This window comes from Terrapene carolina, unplaced genomic scaffold, assembly GCF_002925995.2.
Source record: "Terrapene carolina triunguis isolate 2854851 unplaced genomic scaffold, T_m_triunguis-2.0 Scaffold427, whole genome shotgun sequence".
NCBI lineage: Eukaryota > Metazoa > Chordata > Testudines > Emydidae > Terrapene > Terrapene triunguis.
Window position 1 is genome coordinate 974,217 of NW_020664778.1, and position 22,114 is coordinate 996,330.

At 49.8% G+C, this 22,114-nt stretch overlaps 1 protein-coding gene across 1 annotated transcript in view; it reads right to left on the reverse strand.

The window, feature by feature from the left end:
* The window catches only part of NUGGC (nuclear GTPase, germinal center associated), a 74,682-nt gene extending 59,132 nt beyond the window's left edge, over positions 1 to 15,550 (reverse strand). The window contains exons 1-3 of the mRNA XM_029913048.1: positions 15,523 to 15,550; positions 6,115 to 6,216; positions 32 to 137 (exon numbers count right to left, since the gene is read on the reverse strand). Coding sequence (XP_029768908.1) covers positions 32 to 137; positions 6,115 to 6,216; positions 15,523 to 15,550 — 236 coding nt within the window. The remainder of the gene's footprint in view (positions 1 to 31; positions 138 to 6,114; positions 6,217 to 15,522) is intronic.
* Positions 15,551 to 22,114: the final 6,564 nt, after the last annotated feature.

Genomic DNA, 22,114 nt, shown 5'->3' on the forward strand with positions numbered 1-22,114 from the left:
CTTTAAGGGAGAAATTGGGCTGCAGACTCACTTGAGATATTTAATCTCGTCCGATATATTATCCTGGGACAGAGAGTTGGTCAGCTTCTTGTACGTAGTGTTCAGAACTTTTCGGATCCTGGATTCCATATTTTCATCTGGAAGGAGGAGACAATTACATGCCAGGGATAGACTCAGCTCTCACCAGCTAAGCAGCATTGTGCCAGGTCAGTGCAAGGAGGGGAGACCTCCAAGGAAAACCCAGGATGCTATAGGAAATGGCAACGGTGATTCAATAGATGGCTCTTCATCCCTATCAGCCCCAATGCTCCAGCATGGTGCTAGGGGGTGCTGTGCTACCAGCCCAGTGGTTCTCAACCCGCGGCCTACAGGCCACTTACAGCCCAGTCAGCACACAGCTGCAACCCACATGCCATCCTCAGGGCCATACAGGTAGTATATATATTGTCTGCCTTGCCCCAGCTCAGAGAAGTCAATGGAAAACCATCAAAGACAAACTATAAACCTCCAAACCACTTGGAAGGGGAAAGGAACAATACAGCAATGAAGGAATAGCCCTGCCTGTGAATAAAGACAAAAGACTGATTCAGTAGATCATAGGGTGAGTGGGGGTGGTTCATGGAAGACTTGGTCCTGGCTACTTGGGACAAGCAAGTGCTGCAAAAGACAGAACTTTGGGGTGAGTCTCTACTCTATTAGCTAGGAAAGGTAACTATTAGTAGGTGTAGACCCTAGTTCATGTCTTATGATTTTGTTTGATATGAAACCATTTGTTTCCATCACTCACCCTTGTTTCCAGTTGAATCTCTAGTCTTTCTGAAACTAATTCCCTTTTGTTTCACTATGATTAGGGCCCTACCAAATTCACGGCCATGAAAAACGCGTCACGGACCGTGAAATCTGGTCTCTCCGCTTGAAATCTGGTTTTGTGTGTGCTTTTACCCTGTACTATACAGATTTCACGGGGGAGACCAGCGTTTCTCAAATTCGGGGTCCTGACCCAAAAAGGAGTTGCAGGGGGGGGTCCAGGTTATATTAGAGGGGTCGCAGTATTGCCACCCTTACTTCTGTGCTGTCTTCAGAGCTGGGTAGCCAGAGAGCGGCAGCTGTTGGCCGGGCACCCAGCTTTGAAGGCAGCGCCCTGCCAGCAACAGTGCAGAAGTAAGGGTGGTGTAATAAATAAAGTGGGGGGGGGGAGCTCCCTTTGATGGACACCCAGACAGCTAGTTAGCTGTAAAATCCCTCCTGGTAGCTGTTCTTTATTTGCTTTACCTGTAAAGGGTTAAAAAGTCCCCCAGATAAAGAAAAAAAGTGGGCACCTGACCAAAAGAGCCAATGGGAAGGTAGAACATTTTAAAATTGGGAAAGAAACTTCCCCGTTGTCTGTTCTCTCTGGGCTGAAGGGTCAGAGCAGCCATGCTATAAGCAGCTAAGCCAGGTATGATTATAAGTCATCAGATCATGCCTAGAACTACTTATCTGAACTCCAATGTGTAAGTAGATCAGAATGTTTAGCTAGATGTGATTAGGGTTATTTCTTTTATTTCTTATTGGCTTGTGGACTCCTCCGTGCTAACCCCTGATGCTTTTGTTTGCTTGTCACCTTTAAGCTGAACCCCCAAGAAAGCTAGTTTGAGTGCTTGATTTTTGGAATTGCTCTTTTAAAATCTAGCAAAAGCCTAAGTTCCAGATGTATTTTCTTCCTTTTTGTTTTTAATAAAATTTACCTTTGTTAAGAACAGGATTGGATTTCTGGTGTCTTAACAGGTTTGTGTCTATGCTGATTGATTAGCTGGTGTCAACAGCTAATTTCCTTTGTTTTCTTTCTCAGCTCTTCGGGGGGGGGGGCAGGAGGAGGAGGTGAAAGGGCTTGAGGTACCTACAGGGAGGAATTCCCATGTGCTCCTTCCTGGGTTCAAAGGGTTTTTTTGCATTTAGGTGGTGGCAGCGTTTACCAAGCCAAGGTCAGAGAGAAGCTGTAACCGTGGCAGTGTAAAACAAGCCTGGAGTGGCCAGTATTAATTTTTTTAATCCTTGCAGGCCCCACTTCTGCACTCAGAGTGACAGAGTTGGGATTCAGCCTTGACAGTGGTAATACCTCAGAAGGATGAGGTAGACGAGGCTTTCTTCGGACGACTAACTGAAGTTTCCAGATCACAGGCCCTGGTTCTCATGAGGGACTTCAATCACCCTGATATCTGCTGGGAGAGCAATACAGCAATGTACAGACAATCCAGGAAGTTTTTGGAGAGTGCTGGGGACAACTTCCTGGTACAAGTGCTGGAGGAACCAACTAGGGGCCGTGCTCCTCTTGACCTGCTGCTTACAAACAGGGAAGAATTGGTAGGGGAAGTAGAAGTGGGTGGCAATCTGGGCAGCAGTGACCATGAGATGGTCGAGTTCAGGATCCTGACAAAGGGAAGAAAGGAGAGTAGCAAAATACGGGCCCTGGATTTCAGAAAAGCATTATTTGACTCCCTTAGGGAACTGATGGGCAGGATGCCCTGGGAGGCTAATATGAGGGGGAAAGGAGTCCAGGAGAGCTGGCTGTATTTTAAAGAAGCCTTATTGATGGCTCAGAAACAAACCATCCCGATGTGCAGAAAGAATAGCAAACATGCAGGTGACCAGCTTGGCTTAACAGTGAAATCTTCGGTGAGCTTAAACTCAAAAAGGAAGCTTACAAGAAGTGGAAATTTGGACAGATGGCTAGGGAGGAGTATAAAAATATTGCTTGAGCATCTAGGGGTGTAAACAGGAAGGCCAAGGCACAGCTAGCAAGGGATGTGAAGGGTAACAAGAAAGGTTTATACAGGTATGTTAGCAACAATAAGAAAGTCAGGGAAAGTGTGGGACCCTTACTGAATGGGGGAGACAACCTAGTGAGAGATGATGTGGAAAAAGCTGAAGTACTCAATGCTTTTTTTGCCTCGGTCTTCACAGACAAGGTCAGCTCCCAGACTGTTGCACTGGGCAACAAAGTATGGGGAGGAGGTGAGCAGCCCTCAGTGGTGAAAGAGCAGGTTAAGAACTATTTAGGAAAGCTGGACATGCACAAGTCCATGGGTCCAGATCTAATGCATCCAAGGATGCTGAGGGAGTTGGCTGATGTGATAGCAGAGCCATTGCCCATCATCTTTGAAAATTCGTGGGGATCAGGGGAGGTCCCGGACGATTGGAAAAAGGCAAGTATAGCGCCCATCTTTAAAAAAGGGAAGAAAGAGAACCTGGGGAACTACAGACCGGTCAGCCTCACTTCAGTCCCCAGCAAAATCGTGTAGAAGGTCCTCAAGGAATCCATTCTGAAGCACTTGGAGAGGAGGGTGATCAAGAACAGTCAGCATGGATTCACCAAGGGCAAGTCGTGCCTGACCAATCTGATTTGCCTTCTATGATGAGATAACTGGCTCTGTGGATATGGGGAAAGCGGTGGATGTGATATATCTTGACTTTAGAAAAGCTTTTGATGCGGTCTCCCACAGTATTCTTGCCAGCAAGTTAAAGAAGTATGGATTGGATGAATGGACTATAAGGTGGATAGAACGCTGGCTAGATTATCGGGCTCAATGGGTAGTGATCAACGGCTCGATGTCTAGTTGGCAGCCGGTATCAAGCGGAGTGCCCCAGGGGTCTGTCCTGGGGCTGGTTTTGTTCAACATCTTTATTAATGATCTGGATGATGGGATGGATTGCACCCTCAGCAAGTTTGCAGATGACACTAAGCTGTGGGGAGAGGTAGATAAGCTGCAGGGTAGGGATAGGGTCCAGAGTGACCTAGACAAATTGGAGGATTGGGCCAAAAGAAATCTGATGAGGTTCAACAAGGACAAGTGCAGAGTCCTGCACTTAGGAAGGAAGAATTCCATTCACTGTTACAGACTAGGGACCGAGTGGCTAGGCAGCAGTTCTGCAGAAAAGGACCTGGGGGTTACAGTGGACGAGAAGCTGGATATGAGTCAGCAGTGTGCCCTTGTTGCCAAGAAGGCCAACAGCATATTGGGCTGTATTAGTAGGAGCATTGCCAGCAGATCGAGGGAAGTGATTATTCCCCTCTATTCGACATTGGTGAGGCCTCATCTGGAGTATTGTGTCCAGTTTCGGGCCCCACACTACAGAAGGGATGTGGACAAATTGGAGAGAGTCCAGCGGAGGGCAACGAAAATAATTAGGGGGTTGGGGCACATGCCTTATGAGGAGAGGCTGAGGGAACTGGGATTGTTTAGTCTGCAGAAGAGAAGAGTGAGGGGGGATTTGACAGCAACCTTCAACTACCTGAAGGGGGGTTCCAAAGAGGAGGGAGCTCTGCTGTTCTCAGTGGTACCAGATTACAGAACAAGGAGCAATGGTCTCAAGTTGCAGTGGGGGAGGTCTAGGTTGGATATTAGGAAAAACTATTTCACTAGGAGGATGGTGAAGCACTGGAATGGGTTACCTAGGGAGGCGGTGGAATCTCCATCCTTAGAGGTTTTTAAGGCCCGGCTTGACAAAGCCCTGGCTGGCATGATTTAATTGGTGTTGGCCCTGCTTTGAGCAGGGGGTTGGACTAGATGAACTCCTGAGGTTTCTTCCAACCCTAATCTTCTATGGAGATGATACCAAACTGGGAGGGATTGCAACTGCTTTGGAGGATAGGGTCATAATTCAAAATGATCTCGACAAATTGGAGAAATGGTCTGAGGTAAACAGGATGAAGTTTAACAGAGACAAATGCATGGTGCTCCATTTAGGAAGGAACAATCAGTTTCACACATACAGAATGGGAAGAGACTGTGTAGGAAGGAGTACGGCAGAAAGGGATCTAGGGGTTATAGTGGACCACAAGCTAAATATGAGTCAACAGTGTGATGCTGTTGCAAAAAAAGCAAACATGATTTTGGGATGCATTAACAGGTGTGTTATGAGCAAGACATGAGAAGTCATTCTTCCGCTCTACTCTGCGCGGGTTAGGCCTCAGCTGGAGTATTGTGTCCAGTTCTGGGCACCGCATTTCAAGAAAGATGTGGAGAAATTGGAGAGGGTCCAGAGAAGAGCAACAAGAATGATTAAAGGTCTTGGGAACATGATCTATGAAGGAAGGCTGAAAGAATTGGGTTTGTTTAGTTTGGAAAAGAGAAGACTGAGAGGGGACACGATAGCAGTTTTCAGGTATCTAAAAGGGTGTCATAAGGAGGAGGGAGAAAACTTGTTCACCTTAACCTCTAAGGATAGAACAAGCAATGGGCTTAAACTGCAGCAAGGGAGGTTTAGGTTGGACATTAGGAAAAAGTTCCTAACTGTCAGGGTGGTTCCTAACTGTCTGGAGATATTTAAGAGTAGGTTAGATAAATCTGTCAGGGATGGTCTAGACAGTATTTGGTCCTGCCATGAGGGCAGGGGACTGGACTCGATGACCTCTCAAGGTCCCTTCCAGTCCTAGAATCTATGAATCTATGATTCTAATTATAACACTGTGAAATTTCAGACTCGTGACATGTATGATTTTTAAAATCCTATGACTGTGAAATTGACCAAACTGGTCCGTGAATTTGGAAGGGCCCTAACTATAATTGAACTCAAGAGCTGTGCATGGTACAGGAGCGGTGGGCTAAGGTAAAACTGGGATACATTGTTCCTTTGGGAACAGAGGATCTGGGATTTCTGTGGGTATCCAGAGACCAGTGGGACACTTTGAAGGCACTTGTGGGCTGGCATGTGTCTATTGTCAGCCTGCAGGGCAAAGGCAGAGCTGGTGTAACCCAGAGGAGAGTGCTTGAGTGGCTGACAGGCTGGTCATATTATAGCGTTAACGCCCAGCTGGCAAAAGACTCCCTCACACTGGAAGCAGGTGGCAACAAGGTGACTCACAGCCCTGTGTGCCCTGAGAAGCATCACAACTTCCATGGGATCCTGTGGCCCTGATCCCCCCTGCTGCAAGTGCCATAGAGCAGCCACATGAACATGGGCCGGTGCAGCCTTGCACCCTAGCCCTGGGGAGGGAGAGCGGCTTCTGTACCCTCAACCACAGCCAGGGCTGGGTCCAGTTTTGCCCTCTCCCCAAAGCCCTGTGTATTTCAGGCACATCCCAGCACAGCTCCCCAGTATCAGCAGGGACCGAGGGAAGTTTTTCATACTTACAGGTTTTCAGGAACTCTTTCTCTTTCGGTACGAATGCTCGATACTTGTCCGAATTCCCCTTTTTCTTGGTAGGTGATTCATTTATATCTTCCCCCTCAGCACCTTTTCAGATTAAAAGGGCCTTCTCGTTAGTGTGATTGTGCTAGAGATGGACACCAGCTACAAGGCTCACTAATAAAAGACCCGAGGTTCAGTACAGATGGCATGCGGCGACACTGACCCATTTACTGGTATAAACCCAGCATTTTTATTTGCATGACAGTACTGCTAGAGGCCGAGACTGCGCTAGGTTCTGTACACACACTAAGATCTGGCTGCAGTTATTTATGCCTTTGTCACCTCTTGGCTGGGGTGCAATAAACCTGGGCCTGAAACCTTCAGCATTTAGGTTGCCTCAGTTACGCATGCTACCACAAGTTCATAAATCCTGTTCTCTGCTCCCTAAATTAGCTTCCCATAGAATCATAGAATATCAGGGTTGGAAGGGACCTCAGGAGGTATCTAGTCCAACCCCCTGCTCAAAGCAGGACCAACCCCAACTAAATCATCCCAGCCAGGGCTTTGTCAGGCCGGACCTTAAAAACCTCTAAGGATGGAGATTCCACCACCTCCCTAGGTAACCCATTCCAGTGCTTCGCCGCCCTCCTAGTGAAATAGTGATTCCTAATATACAATTTGACCTCTGTAGCGGAGCAGTTACCCCACTCCGGTAGAAAAAGGCTTCGACCTTGCTACACGTGGTGGAGAATGCAAGCACGGCCGCTCCACCCCTGATACAAGTTGACTGTGAGGACTAGGCAAGGTGTGCCGAGCTACAGGAAGGGACGATGGAGGCTGGGTATAGTGGGGCTTTTTTTTTGCGGAGGCCCCAGGTGCTACCCCTGGTTGGGGACAGGCGTCAGCGCCCTGGCGAAAGGGAGCTGACGACCCCCAGAGGCAAAGGGTATCCCTGCTGCATGGGATCTGGGAGACCCAAGAGGGACTCTGGGAGGTGCAGTGGGCCCTCCAGGAGCAATTGGGGCAGCTGGCAGGAGGGCAGTGTTAAGACTGCTGAGGCGAGAGTTCAGGAGGAACCGCCGAGAACCTGAGGAGAAGCCCAGCACCAGGGCCCGGAGGCTGGGCATGGAATGTAGGGCTTGTTATGCCTGTAAAAGGTGGGGACACTTAAAAAGGGATTGTCCCTACTGGGGTGGGGGTAGGGCACCTTACCCCGAGCAGGGACAGGGGCAAGTCCTGAAGACAGTCCGCCGGGTGAGGGAACCCAGGCAGCTACAGACATGTGGGCCTGTGGGCGACGAGGGCACATGCAGTGGACGTGCCCAGGCCCGAGGTGGAAGGTCCAGGTCAGTCCCAGCGAGAGGGTGGGACCCCAGATGGACCAGGAGAGGCCCAGGGCAGCAAAGAGGCGGGGAGCCTGATGGGGCTGCCATACACTGGCCCACATTAGGAGGCACTGCCCCCTCGAGGGAACTGAGGGGTGGCTGAAGGAGGTGCCTGGGGACCTGGCAGGGGCGAAACTGGACAAGATGGAGGCGGCAGGAATAATGTCTGGTCGGTCATTGGGCCACCCACGAGAGGTGGCAGGTGGCAGAGGCAGAGGGGATGGAGGGGACCCAGTGAGAAGTCGGGACCCAGACTGTTGCCGAGCTGGTCGCAAAAAAAGAAACTGAGACCGAGTGGGCCCAGCAAGAGGCCGGGACCCAGGTGGTAAAGGAGCAGGCCACCAATGGACCCAGACCCTAAAATTGGAGGGTCAGGGGGATGGATGCAGACCTGTGGGTGCAGCTGGAGACAGCGGAGCAGCCCGCCGAAAGGCACAGACGAACACCGGGGAAATGGCCAAAGTGTGGGAGGTAGTGGAAAAGAAGCGGGGGGCCCTAGAGGCGCAGCTTCAGGGAGCCCAAGGGAAGAGTCCCCCCTGCCCCCAGGGGTGGGGATTTTGAGGGTGTGTGTGTGTAGCAGGGCAGTTACCCCGCTCTGGTGGAAAGGCTAGGCTGATTGGGGAAGCAGCCACACCTGGCCCTGTTATAAGGGCTCAGGGAGGAGCTAAGTCAGTCAGTCTCTAGCTGTGGAAAGAGAAGCATCTAGCTGCCTGGGAGCAGGGTACCGGACACAGAGCAGTGCTGGGGAAAGGCAAGAGGAGCTGGGGAGCTCCAGCCTGGCAACTCCCCAGGCTGAGGCCTTGGATAAGGCCAAAGGAGGTACTGGGGCTGCAGAGGTGCGGCCCAGAAATAGGCAGAGGCAGCTGGTCCAACCCCCTTGCCGATGATGAGTGGCCATTACAGACTGCAGTTTGCCCCAGTGAGAGGGGGCTAGATGACAACTGGCAGTAGCCACTGAGGCAAGGTGGGTGTAGAGGGGAGGGGGCTCACCTGGGAGGGGAGACCCAGAGCGTGGCTACTGCTCGGGCAGAACCCTGAGATAAAGGGCACCAGGGTCTGGGAGGGACACGGGGGCCTGAGGCAGGTGACCCACAGGTCGGCAGAGGGCGCTCCAAGGCTGGAAAAGAGCTAATTCCCAGGACGACCAGCAGGAGGTCCACACCAGTCAGTCTCTGACATCTCTACAACCTCCCCCACTGCAACTTGAGACCATGGCTTCTTGTTCCGTCATCTGCCACCACTGAGAACAGCCGAGCTCCATCCTCTTTGGAACCCCCCTTCAGGTAGTTGAAGGTTGCTATCAAATCCCCCCTCACTCTTCTCTTCTGCAGACTAAATAAGACCAGTTCCCTCAGCCTCTCCTCATAAGTCATGTACCCCAGCCCCCTAATCATTTTCTTTGCCCTCCGCTGGACTCTCACCAATTTGTCCATATCCTTTCTGTAGTGGGGGACCCAAAACTGGACAAAATACTCCAGATGTGGCCTCACCAGTGCCGAATAGAGGGGAATAATCACTTCCCTCGATCTGCTGGCGATGCTCCTACTAATGCAGCCCAAGGCAACAAGGGCACACTGCTGACTCATATCCAGCTTCTTGTCCACTGTAATCCCCAGGTCCTTTTCTGCAGAACTGCCACTTAGCCAGTCGGTCCCCAGCCTGTAGCAGTGCATGGGATTCTTCCATCCTAAGTGCAGGACTCTGCACTTGTCCTTGTTGAACCTCATCATATTTCTTTTGGTCCAATCCTCCAATTTGTCTAGGTCACTCTGGACCCTATCCCTACCCTCCAGCATATCTACCTCTCCCCCCATTTTAATGTCATCTGTGAACTTGCTGAGGGTGCAGTCCATCCCATCATCCAGATCATTAATGAAGATGTTGAACAAAACCGGCCCCAGGACCGACCCCTGGGACACTCTGCTTGATTCCGGCTGCCAACTAGACATTAAGCTATTGATCACTACCCATTGAGCCCGACAATCTAGCCAGCTTTCTATCCACCTTATAGTCCATTCATCCAATCCATACTTTTTTAACTTGCTGGCAAGAATATTGTGGGAGACCCTATCAAAAGCTTTGCTAAAGTCAAGATATATCACATCTACCTCTTTCCCCATATTCACAGAGCCAGTTATCTCATCATAGAAGGCAAATCAAGTTGGTCAGGCATGACTTGCCCTTGGTGAATCCATGTTGACTGTTCCTGTTCACCTTCCTCTCCTCCAAGTGCTTCAAAATGGATTCCTTGAGGACCTGCTCCATGATTTTTCCCGGGACTGAGGTGAGGCTGTAGTTCCCCGGATTCTCCTTCTTCCCTTTTTTAAAGATGGACACTATATTTGCCTTTTTCTAGTTATCTGGGACCTCCCCCGATCACCATGAGTTTTCAAAGATAATGGCCAATGGCTCTGCAATCACATCAGCCAACTCCCTCATCATCCTTGGATGCATTAGATCCGGCCCCATGGACTTGTGCATGAAGCCCTGTCAAGTTTAAGGTCTTGGTCCTTATCTCGAAGACGCTCCATGGCCTGGTCCCAAGATACCTAACAGACCCTCTAAAGCTCTGTGATGAAGACCGTGGTGCTCTGTAACTTCGCTCCTCTGGCCCAATGGAACTCTCAACTATACGAGCAAACCTCGTCTGTGCAGCACACTGAACTTTCCCTGGGGTGCTCCGGGACTGTGAAATGGAATCACCCAAGAACTGAAGACCATCACAAACCTCACCACTTACTGGTTCATGTGCAAAGTGCATTTCTCTGACCTTGCCTTCTCTGTAGCATTAGGTATATTTAACAAATGATAAAGTGCTTAACTCTCCTTACTGTTAGGAAGCTTTCCTAATATCTAACCTAAATCTCCCTTTCTGTAGATTAAGCCATTTACTTTTTGTCCTACCTTCAGTGGATATGGAGAATGATTGCTCACCCTTCTCTTTATAACAGCCCTGGACATATTTGGAGACTTATCAGATCCCCCCTCAGGCTTCTTTTCTCAAGACTAAATAGGCCCATTTTTTTTAACCTTTCCTCACAGGTCAGATTTTCTGAACTGTTTATCTTTCTTCTTGTTCTTCTCTGGACTCTCCAGCTTGTCCACGTCTTTCTTAAAGCACGGTGCCCAGAACTGCACACAAGACTCCAGCTGAGGCCTCACCAGTGCGGGGTAGAGCAGGACAGTTACCTCCCGTGTCTTACTTACAACACTCCTGTTTTTTCACAACTGCATCACACTGTTGACTCATATTCAGTTTGTGATCCACTGTAACACCCAGATCTTTTTCAGCAATATTACTGCCTAACTGGTGATGCCCCATTTTGTAGTTGTGCATTTCACTGTTTTCTTTCTAAGTGAAGTCCTTTGCAGTTGTCTTTACTGAATTTCATCTTGTTGAATTCAGACCAATTTTCCAAGGTTGTTTTGAATTCTAATTCTATCCTCCAGGTACTAGCAACCCATCCCAACTTGTTGTCATCCACAGATTTAAATCATACTCTCCACGCCATTATCCAAGTCATTAATAATAATATTGACTAATAAATGACCACTGTGGGACCACACTCAATACATCCTCTCAGTTTGACAGCAACCTATTGATAACTACTCTTTGAGTACGGTCTTTTAACTAGTTTTGCACCCACCTGATAGTAACTTCATCTAGACCACATTTCCCTAGTTTGCTTATGACTATGTCACAAGGTACTGAATCAGAAGCCTTACTAAAGTCAAGATATATCATGTGTACAGCTTCCCCCCATCCACTAGGCCAGGAACCCTGTCCAAGAAGGAAATTAGGTTGGTTTGGTATGAAGGCTTCTTGACAAATCCATGCTGGTTATTTCTTATAACCCTATTGTCCTCTAGGTGCGTACAAACTGATTGCTTAATAAGATGTTCCAGTATCTCCCCAGGTATCGAAGTTAGGCTGACTGGTCTAGAATTCTTTGGTCCTCTTTCAGTATTGAAAAGTTGACTCCGGCTTCTGATCAGCCCATGAGGCCAGCCTCCATCGCCAACTTGTTAAATTTCCAAACAAGCCCCTTCCTTCCATGTTGCACCTTATGCTTGGGAGAAGCTCTGTGTAAACATCCGCAAAACTACCTCATTATCCACCTGTGACACCCTGTACCTTGGGGGACCACCCTGCACCCACATGTTCATCCTTATAATACGATTGTGTGGTATCCAATGCAAAGTTTGTCATGACGGGTGTCTTCAGAAGGCTCATGATGCACTGAGCATAGTTGTATAATAAGGTTATAGGTTGTAATTTCATGTATATAGTCATGAGGCTGAAAATGTGTCCTCATGGCTTAAAACAAGCCCAGGCAAAACTCTCCAGAAGCAGAGGTGCAGTTCACACCTCATCAGGGCATGTATGGGACAAACCCAGCCCAGCCTCACAGGAGCAAAGGACACTGGCCTAAGCAGCAACAAAGGATCTGTTGGACTCTTGAGTGAGTCACCCCCTTCCCTTGGTCAGTTTGGGACTATGATGAGGTAATGCTCACCTGACTCTGAAGGGGGGGGGCAGAGCCAAGAGGGAAGAAAGAACAGGATAAAAGAGATGTTTGCCATTCTCTCTCTCTTCCACCTCCATCTACAGATACATATCAATTTCTTTGTTAAATTGACCAACTCATATAACCTTGCAGCATCCAGCGGGCATAACTGGACACTGCAAGACGGAGGTTCCTAGGGTTGTGTCTGGGACGGGAGATATTGGCTAGTATCATTTGGTTGCACAATCCAAGCAGCGGCTGGCCAAAAGTGCTCACTCATGTAGCTGGGAGCAGCTTACATGCTAGAGGCTGTGAGTGAACAGCCTGGGACTGGGGGTTCTCACAGCAGAGCAGGGTAAGGCTGGCTCCCAGAGTCGAGGATTGGCGTGAGCTAGCAGATCACCGGTCCAGATACCAGGGGAACATGACACCACCTGTAGCAGGTTTCACTCACAGACTGGTAGGCCATGGTTCAACCATCCTTTCACCCCCTTAGTCCTGTGTGCTTGTGTGTGGTTGACCTGCAATTTGTGTATGGGAGAACAACTGTACTTGGAGTGCCACAGGGGCAAGTCTGGCTGGCAATCATCAGGACTAACAGTTAAGCTGCACCCGTCAATTCCCAGGGAAGTGGCATTCTCCTGGACAGAGGTAGTGGGGAAGGGAGGGGACCCCGGGCCCTCCCTCTCCACTAGGTCCCAGCCCAGGGACCAAGAGGGAGAGGCGTCGAATGTCTCGGTTGCTTCTTCCTGGTGCACCTGGCCAACCTCTCCGGGGCTGCTTCCTACCTCCTGATCTCTTTCCGTTTGGGGCATGGTCCTATCCCACTGCCCCCTGTCCCCCAGCAGGACGTTCTCATTCAGTCTCAGCAGCTCACTCAGCCAAACAGGCATTCCCCTTCCTAGTGTCCAGTTATTTTCCCTCAGCAGGGAGTGGGGAAGGGAAAATGGTGAGACCCCTATGCTCCTGGTTGGCTCTTACCCACAGTCCAGACCCTCTCCTGTGCATTGCATTGTCCCCAGAAACAGCAAACTGGCTTCCTCCCTTCAGACGGCCTCCCCTTCACTCTTCCCCTCAACCGCGCTTGGCTGTCAGGGTCCCCTTTACAGCAGATCCCCCATTTGGAGCCTGCTCCACAGCTGCTAAGGGGAGGGACTCTTTGTCCAGTACTGCTCCTTTAATCTCTCTGTCTCTGGGTGGGGTCTGTAAACCCCATCACACCACCTTCAAAGCCCTCCTTAACGCTCTGCTGTGCCGTAATGCCTGCAAAAACCTGACAGCAGATAGGCTGCTGCTGTGCTGGAACCACAGCCTCTCATGAGACAATATTGTCTCATCGCGCTTCCCAATCTGTCCATTTCTAATTGTTGTCTCTAGCCTTATGCTTACATTGTCAGCTCTTTGGGGCAGGGACTGTTGTTTTGTTCTTTGTATTTGTACAGCGCCTAGCACAATGGGGTTCTGGTCAATGCCTAGAACTCCTGGGCGCAATCGTTAACCTTAACTATAACAACCTTAACTATAACAAGTTTTACTAAGAAACGGGGTTGAAAACAGTTCAAATGTCAGGGGCGAAGTCCTCAGCTAACTCGGCAGAGCTCTGCTGTTTTCAATGCAGCCACCCCAATTTGCACCAGCTGAGGATCATAAGCAGGTTTCAACCTTGATTTGACTTTAGTAGCTCAGCCCTTGCTCTGTGCAAAGCCTAAGACTGACAGAAACTGAACACTTTTTTGTTTTTCCCTACTGGGCTTAGAGGTTTTGCACTGGCACCCATCACTGTGGTATCTCAGCACCTCTCAGCTTAATTAGATTGACACGGCATGGTCCCTACACGGCAATTAAAGACTGGCAGCTGGCCTGGGTCAGCTGAGACAGGCTGCAGGGCTGTAAATTTCCTCTGTAGGCATTTGGGCTTGAGCTGGAGCCTGAGCTCTGGTACCCCGTGAGGGGGGAGGGTCCCTGAGCCCAAGCCCGAACATCTACTCAGCAATTTTTGGCCCCTCAGCCCTAGTCAGCTGACCTGGGCCGGGTCTTTTATTCCCGTGTCGCTGTACTCAAAATGGCTGAACAGATTTTCCTCAGACCTCCAGCTTTCCCCTCTGGGCTCCGGCCAAGCAGGGAAAATCTCCCATTTCAGAGTTATGAGCAAGTGAGAGCACAGGGTTAACACTGAGATCCTGGGCCAGATCTCCCGCTGGTGTAAATCAGTGTATGGCGAGCTACACCACCTGGGGATCAGTTCCTCTACATCAGTGGTCACCCACTGGTAGCATGCGATTGATTGGTCGATCATGGGGCCTCTGACAGTCTATCTCAGGATCAGTTAGGGTTGCCAACTCTCCCAGTTTTGCTGGGAGTCTCCCAGAATTGGGCTCGATCTCACAGAGGCTTCTGCAGCCAACCCGGGAGATTTTCGGCTGCTAAAAGTCCGGCGGCGCAGTGGGGCTAAGGCAGGAGGCCTGCCTGTCCTTACCCCGTGTTGTTCCCGGAAGCGACTGGCATGTCCCTGTGACCCCTGGAGGGGCGGGGGGGCTCCACGCACTGCTCCCACCCCAGCGCCAGCTCCGCTGCTCCCATTGGTCAGGAACAGGGAACTGTGGCCAATAGGAACTGCGGGAGTGGTGCCTGCAGGGAGGGGCAGCTGGCAGAGCCACGTGCCTGCCCCCAGGGACATGCCGGCTGCTTTCGGTAGTGGCGTGCGGCCGGGGCAGGCAGGGAGCCTGCCTTAGCCCCATTGCATCACCGACCGGGAGCTGCCCGAGGTAAACACTGCCCAGCGTGAGCCCGCACCCCACACCCCCTCCTACACCCCCTGCCCCGGCCCTGAGCCCCCTCCTGGAGCCAGAACCCTGTACCACCTTCTGCATCCTGAACCCCCTGCCCCAGCCCTGATCCCCCTCCTACACCCAAACTCCCTCCCAGAGCTTGAACCCCTCACTCCCTTCTGCATCCCACCCCCCCCCCCGCACCAGGCACAACCCGGCGTCCCCTCCCACACTCTGAACCCTCGGACAGAGCCCACACTCCCTCCCGCACCCCAACCCCCTCCCCCAGCCCTGAGACCCCTCCCAGAGCCAGCATCCCATACCCTCTCCTGCATGCCAAACCCCCTCCTGCCCCCCCAACCCCCTGCCCCAGTCCTGAGCCCCTCCTACACCCAAACTCCCTCCCAGAGCTTGCACCCCTCACTCCCTCCTGCATCCCAACCCCCTGCCCCAGGCTCAACCCGCAGCCCCCTCCCACTCTCCAAACCCATCGGCCCAAGCACAGAGACCACACCCCTTCCTGCACCCCAATCCTCTGCCCCAGCCCGGTGAAAGTGTGGGGGACAGCGAGTGACGGAGGGAGGGGGGGATGGAATGAGCGGGGTGGGGCCTTGGGGAAGTGGCAGGGTAGATCCTGGGTTGCACATAAATTCAAAAAAAGTGATCTTGTGCCTAAAAAGGTTGGAGACCACTGCTCTACATGTAACAATGTTCACGGTAAGAGTATGGTTTCAGAGTATATCATCTTACCTGAGAATTCAGGTCTTTTGTGCAACATTCTAGCAGACCAGTTCCAAAGGTACTACCGAGCTCTGGTTGACACTGGATTGTTAGTGCTTTTCGAAACCAGGATGCATTCAGATTTGAAGATTGAGGATGACACTGCAAGGTGTAATTATCACAAGAGCTGCCCTAGGGGGAATAAAAATGAGGGTTACGTTCTTAACTGATCTGCTTTGTGTTTAATCACCTGCATCATTAGCTTGTGGTATTTACACCTTCCGCAGCTCCACCGCGATTTTCTTATTACGTGGGATGCTCAGCCCGTATCTACACTGGGAATTTGCACCAAATCCAGTCAGCAGTGAAACTGCACCAATGCAACCCCTGAGACGCAGAAACACAAACCCGCTATTTGCACTGGTGCAGTTGATCCCCTGCTGGAAAGCAGGCGGTTACATCTTTGCTGGTATCAAGCTTCTTGAGTCTTCCACAAGGGGGTACAAAACAAACTGGGGTAACTATCCGCACGTAGCTAGCTACAACATGGGCTAAGCTGCACCAGTGAAAATCATGGCTTGGGGTGACTTCCCCCATTTACCCCAGGGCTTTGCACTGGGGCAGCTACTCCAACAGCTGGAATTGGGGCAAACCCCCAACACGGACAAAGCCTGGCACTTTTACGAGAGTTTGTAACCAGCTCTGATGCAGTTAATACTTGGCAGGAGGCCAGGCACTCCCATACCACAAAGAAGGATCCTCCCTACACACTTGGACCCCGCCCTCCCTCTGCAATGGAATCCTAAACTGTGTTATACGGTTCAGTCGCTGCTTGGCACAGTATGTGACATACTTTATCTGAGCTGGTAACAGCTATAGCCAGCAGTGCACTAAGGTATCTTACGGTCTTGGAGGACACATGTCTGGCATCTCTGTCTATAAAGGAAGCTCTGTAGCCAGGCTGTATCTGGTACAAGAGCCTGACCTACTAGCAGCAGTCCTGTAACCTACCGTGTACAAGAAATACATGACATGGGCCTACACTAGACAATTAGGTTGGCTTAACTACATCTGTCAGGGATGTGAAAAATCCACACTCCTGAGTGGCGTAGTTAAGCGATCTAAGTCCCCATGTAGACAGAACTAGGTTGAAGGAAGAATTCCTCTGTCGACCTGCCTACCATCTCTCAGGGGGGTGGATTACCTACATTCATAGGCGCGCACATGGGGTGTGCCCCAGCACACCCTAATGCAGGGCAGGAAGAGCTGTGGAGGGGCGGGGCAGCGAGTATGGCTCCGCGCTGAGCCAAACGCTGCTAGGCGCCTCACATGGTTAGAGGGGCGGCGGGCGGGCGGGGTTGGACAAGGGGCAGGGGCAGTCAGGGAGCAGGGTGGGTTAGATACACAGGCGGTGAGATGGGCCGGGGGGTGGGGTGCTCTCACCTCGGGGGCAGCTCCCCCCTCCCCAGCATCCCTGCGTGCAACAGTCTCGGCAGGGCAGCTCGGCGCACTGCCTCCCAGCGCTGACCCGGTTCCCCGGCCAATGGGAGCTCTGGGGGGGGGGGGCGGTGCCAGAGCTGCCTGACTGCCCCTCCCCAGCAGGGAGGGAGAAGGACCTGCAGCTGCAGGAATCTGTCACTATCAGAATATAGCCCATCAAAGGACGCAGCATTTTGCTTTTACTGCCGTTTCTTCTCCTCTAATGATGCAGCAACCAAAGGTCACACTGATCCAGCATTGATTGATAAGGGATTCAGAAACTGGCATAGGGCTAATGAATGTTTTAAAAACCACCAACTGTCAAAATCTCATGTGTTGAGCTGTTCTTCATGGTCAAGTTTTAATGAAGGGAAACCTATTGATGTATTGGTGAATGAGGACAAGCAGGCTTATCTGGATTCCAGGGCCCTGTGTAATCCTTTCTGAATTGTTGTATGCAGTGTAGTTGTAGCTGTGTCAGTCCCAGGATATTAGCGAGACAAGGTGGGGGATTGAACGGTGCCATAACCGAAGTATAATGAAGTGACTGATTGACATTGTTCTGGTTTTGGCGAAAGGCGAGGAGATTGTTGCACATGCTTTGTCATTATGGGATCATATTTTTGGAGCATATTGACAAGATTTAGAAATAAACCTCTCTCAAAACTGTCAGCTTTTTCATTGTGACCCCTGAATGGTCTCCCACCTGTCATAGGGTGGGAAGGGGGCACAGTGCTGGCCAATCGGGGCTGCCGTGGGGGGCAGGGCTGGACTTTGGAACCTCAGTTTCAACCCCAGATGCATGAGTGCGGCTCTCGCTGGGAGGGAAGATTTCCTGGATGGGGGAAACAGAAGGATGGATTTCCTGTTGCGAGGGGTGAGCCCTTCTGGGGGGAAAGGAAGCCAGTGGGAGGGACAGGAAGACCCTGGGGGAGGGGGACTGTGTGTGGGGGAGATCCCAGGGAGATGTGACTGGGGAGGGGAAACAATATTATCCTTAATGCCTGAGCCCCAGCACCTCTTCATTTACAAATCAAGCACTGGGCCCTGCATGACTGCTAAAAGTCATCATCATAAAACCCCTGGGGCAAAAGGAGAGTTAAGTCCCAGGAAAACTACAAAGCCTTTCAGGCTAAATGCACAAGATGTGGAAAAATTCATTGCATCAAGAGATGTATGTCCAGCTAAAGACACGGGATGTAATAAATGCACAAAATGCAGACATTTTGCAGCTGTTTGCCATACTAAGGAAGTCATGAAGCTGACTATGATTACCAACAATCAAGAGCCATCGTTTCTGGGATCTGTCATATGTGATGACACAGAGCCGGCCTGGAAAGTGGAACTGAATAGCCACAGAAAGACTATTGACTTTAAAATTGACTCAGGAGCAGGTGTGACAGTCATATCAGAAGGAGCTTACAATCACCTTCAATCCCTCCCAGAGTTGAAGTCACCTAACTAGTCCTGGAGGTGTTCTGAACTATATGGATCAGTTAACCACAGAAACACTTACAAAGTGTTACAAAGGTACAGTGACTAGAGTGAAATCCCTGCAAGCTGCATGGACACTTTTCAAAGACACCATAATAGAGGCCCAACTTAAATGTATACCCCAAATTAAAAAACACAGTAAAAGAACTAAAAGATAGCCACCATGGCTTAACAACCATGTAGAAGAAGCAGTGAGAGATAAAAAGGCATCTTTTAAAAAGTGGAAGTCAAATCCTAGTGCGGTAAATAGAAAGGAGCATAAACACTGCCAAATTAAGTGTAAAAATGTAATAAGAAAAGCCAAAAAGGAGTTTGCAGAATAGCTAGACAAAAACTCAGAAGGTAATAACAAAATGTTTTTTAAGTACATCAGAAGCAGGAAGCCTGCTAAACAACCAGTGGGGCCCCTGGACGATCGAGATAAAAAAGGAGCACTTAAAGACGATAAAGTCATTGCAGAGAAACTAAATGAATTCTTTGCTTCAGTCTTCGTGGCTGAGGATGTTAGGGAGATTCCCAAACCTGAGCCGGCTTTTGTAGGTGACAAATCTGAGGAATTGTCACAGATTGAGGTGTCACTAGAGGTGGTTTTGGAATTAATTGATAAACTTAACAGTAACAAGTCACCAGGACCAGATGGCATTCACCCAAGAGTTCTGAAAGAACTCAAATGTGAAGTTGCGGAACTATTAACTAGGGTTTGTAACCTGTCCTTTAAATCGGCTTCTGTACCCAATGACTGGAAAATAGCTAATGTAACGCCAATATTTTAAAAAGGCTCTAGAGGTGATCCCGGCAATTACAGACCTGTAAGTCTAATTTCAGTACCAGGCAAATTAGTTGAAACAATAGTAAAGAACAAAATTGTCGGACACATAGAAGAACATAAATTGTTGGGCAAAAGTCAACATGGTTTCTGTAAAGGGAAATCGTGTGTTGTTAATCTATTAGAGTTCTTTGAAGGGGTCAACAAACATGTGGACAAGGGGGATCCAGGGGACATAGTATACTTAGATTTCCAGAAAGCCTTTGACAAGGTCCCTCACCAAAGGCTCTTACGTAAATTAAGCTGCCATGGGATAAAAGGGAAGGTCCTTTCATGGACTGAGAACTGGTTAAAAGACAGGGAACAAAGGGTAGGAATAAATGGTAAATTTTCAGAATGGAGAGGGGTAACTAGTGGTGTTCCCCAAGGGTCAGTCCTAGGACTAATCCTATTCAACTTATTCCTAAGTGATCTGGAGAAAGGGGTAAAAAGTGAGGTGGCAAAGTTTGCAGATGATACTAAACTGCTCAAGATAGTTAAGACCAAAGCAGACTGTGAAGTTCTTCACAAAGATCTCACAAAACTAAGTGATTGGGCAACAAAATGGCAAATGAAATTTAATGTGGATAAATGTAAAGTAATGCACATAGGAAAAAATAACACCCACTATACATACAGTATGATGGGGGCTAATTTAGCTACAACTAATCAGGAAAAAGATCTTGGAGTCATCGTGGATAGTTCTCTGAAGACGTCAACGCAGTGTGCAGTGGCAGTCAAAAAAGGGAGGTGGTGGAGTCTCCTTCCTTGGAGGTTTTTAAGGCCCGGCTTGACAAAGTCCTGGCTGGGATGATTTAGTTGGGAATTGGTCCTGCTTTGAGCAGGGGATTGGACTAGATGACCTCCTGAGGTCCCTTCCAACCCTGATATTCTATGATTCTATGATTCTATGAAAAAGCAAACAGGATGTTAGGAATAATTAAAAAGGGGATAGAGAATAAGATGGAGAATATCTTATTGCCTTTCTATAAATCCATGGTACGCCCACATCTTGAATACTGTGTACAGATGTGGTTTCCTCATCTCAAAAAAGATATACTGGCATTAGAAAAGGTTCAGAAAAGGGCAACTAAAATGATTAGGGGTTTGGAATGGGTCCCATATGAGGAGAGATTAAAGAGGCTAGGACTTTTCAGCTTGGAAAAGAGGAGACTAAGGGGGAATATGATAGAGGTATATAAAATCAAGAGTGATGTGGAGAAATTGAATAAGTTATTTACTTGTTCCCATAATATAAGAACTAGGGGTCACCAAATGAAATTAATGGACAGCAGGTTTAAAACAAATAAAAGGAAGTTCTTCTTCACACAGCGCACAGTCAACCTGTGGAACTCCTTGCCTGAGGAGGTTGTGAAGGCTAGGACTATAACAGGGTTTAAAAGAGAACTGGATAAATTCATGGAGGTTAAGTCCATTAATGGCTATTAGCCAGGATGGGTAAGGAATGGTGTCCCTAGCCTCTGTTTGTCAGAGGGTGGAGATGGATAGCAGGAGAGGGATCACTTGATCATTGCCTGTTAGGTTCGCTCCCTCTGGGGCACCTGGCATTGGCCACTGTCGGTAGACAGGATACTGGGCTGGATGGACTTTTGGTCTGACCCAGTAAGGCCATTCTTATGTTCTTATAAAGACGTGATCAAAGACCAACAAACTTCTCAGTGGCAGAGTGGCAGTCATGATGGGGCCTAGTGAGAAAGGAAGAAGAACTCCATGGAGTATTTACTGCAATTGGACCTCTGAAAGGAGATCCAGTACAAATAACCTTGAGAGACAATGCTGAACCATGTAGAACACCACCACCTCTACAAGACAGACCTTGAAAGAGACTAGCTGCAGACTTGTAGAATTCAGAGCATATCATTATCTGATCGTAGCGGACTATTTTTCCAGGTATGTAGAATAATGTATTTGGAAAAAACGGTATGCTGCAGTGTCATTGAGAAGCTGAAATGCACTTTTGCTCCCTTTGGTATTCCAGAACAACTAGTGATGGCAATGAACCAAAATTCTCCACAGCGGTAAGTCAGTCCAAATGAAATATGATTTTGATTATATTATTAGCAGCCCACATTCCCTACAAGCAAGTGTTTGAGGCCGAGATAGCTGAGAAAATCCAACAACAGTAGCAAGGAATGGATCTTCTTCCGTGCTAGCCATCAACACCAATATGGATATAGTCCAGCACCAGTGATGAGCTCCCAAAATCCTAATAACCGGTTCCCTACCGGGTCCTCGGCGGCACTTCGAGGGCGGGGGGGGTCTTCACTCGCTCTGGGTTTTCGGTGGCGGGTCCTTCACCCAGAGCAAGTGAAGACCCCACCCCCCGCCGCCGAAGTGCCACTGAAGACCCAGTAGGGAACCACGCGGTGAGTACAAGCACCACATGCCTGTCTCCCCCCACCCACCCATCCGACCCCAACCCACGTCCTGCCCCCAACTGCCCCCTCAGAACCCACAACCCATCAACCCCCCGCACCTTGTCCCCTGACTACCCCCTCCCGAGACCCCCCACCTTAACTGCCCCCCAGGACTCCACCCCCTACCCAACTCGTCCAGCTCCCTGTCCCCTGACTGCCGCGACCCCATCCACCACCACCCCGACAGACCCCCGGAACTCCCACGCCTACCCAACCCGCCCGTTCCCCGTCCCCTGACCACCCCCCAGAACCTCCGCCCCCTCCAACCGCTCCCTGTTCCTTATCTAATCCCTCCTTCCAGCCCCGGCCCCCTTACCATGCTGCTTAAAGCGGCAGGAGCTGCCGAGCTGCCCAGAGTGCTGGCGCTGACGGTGCGACGTGCTGGGGCTCTGCGGGGGGGGAGGGA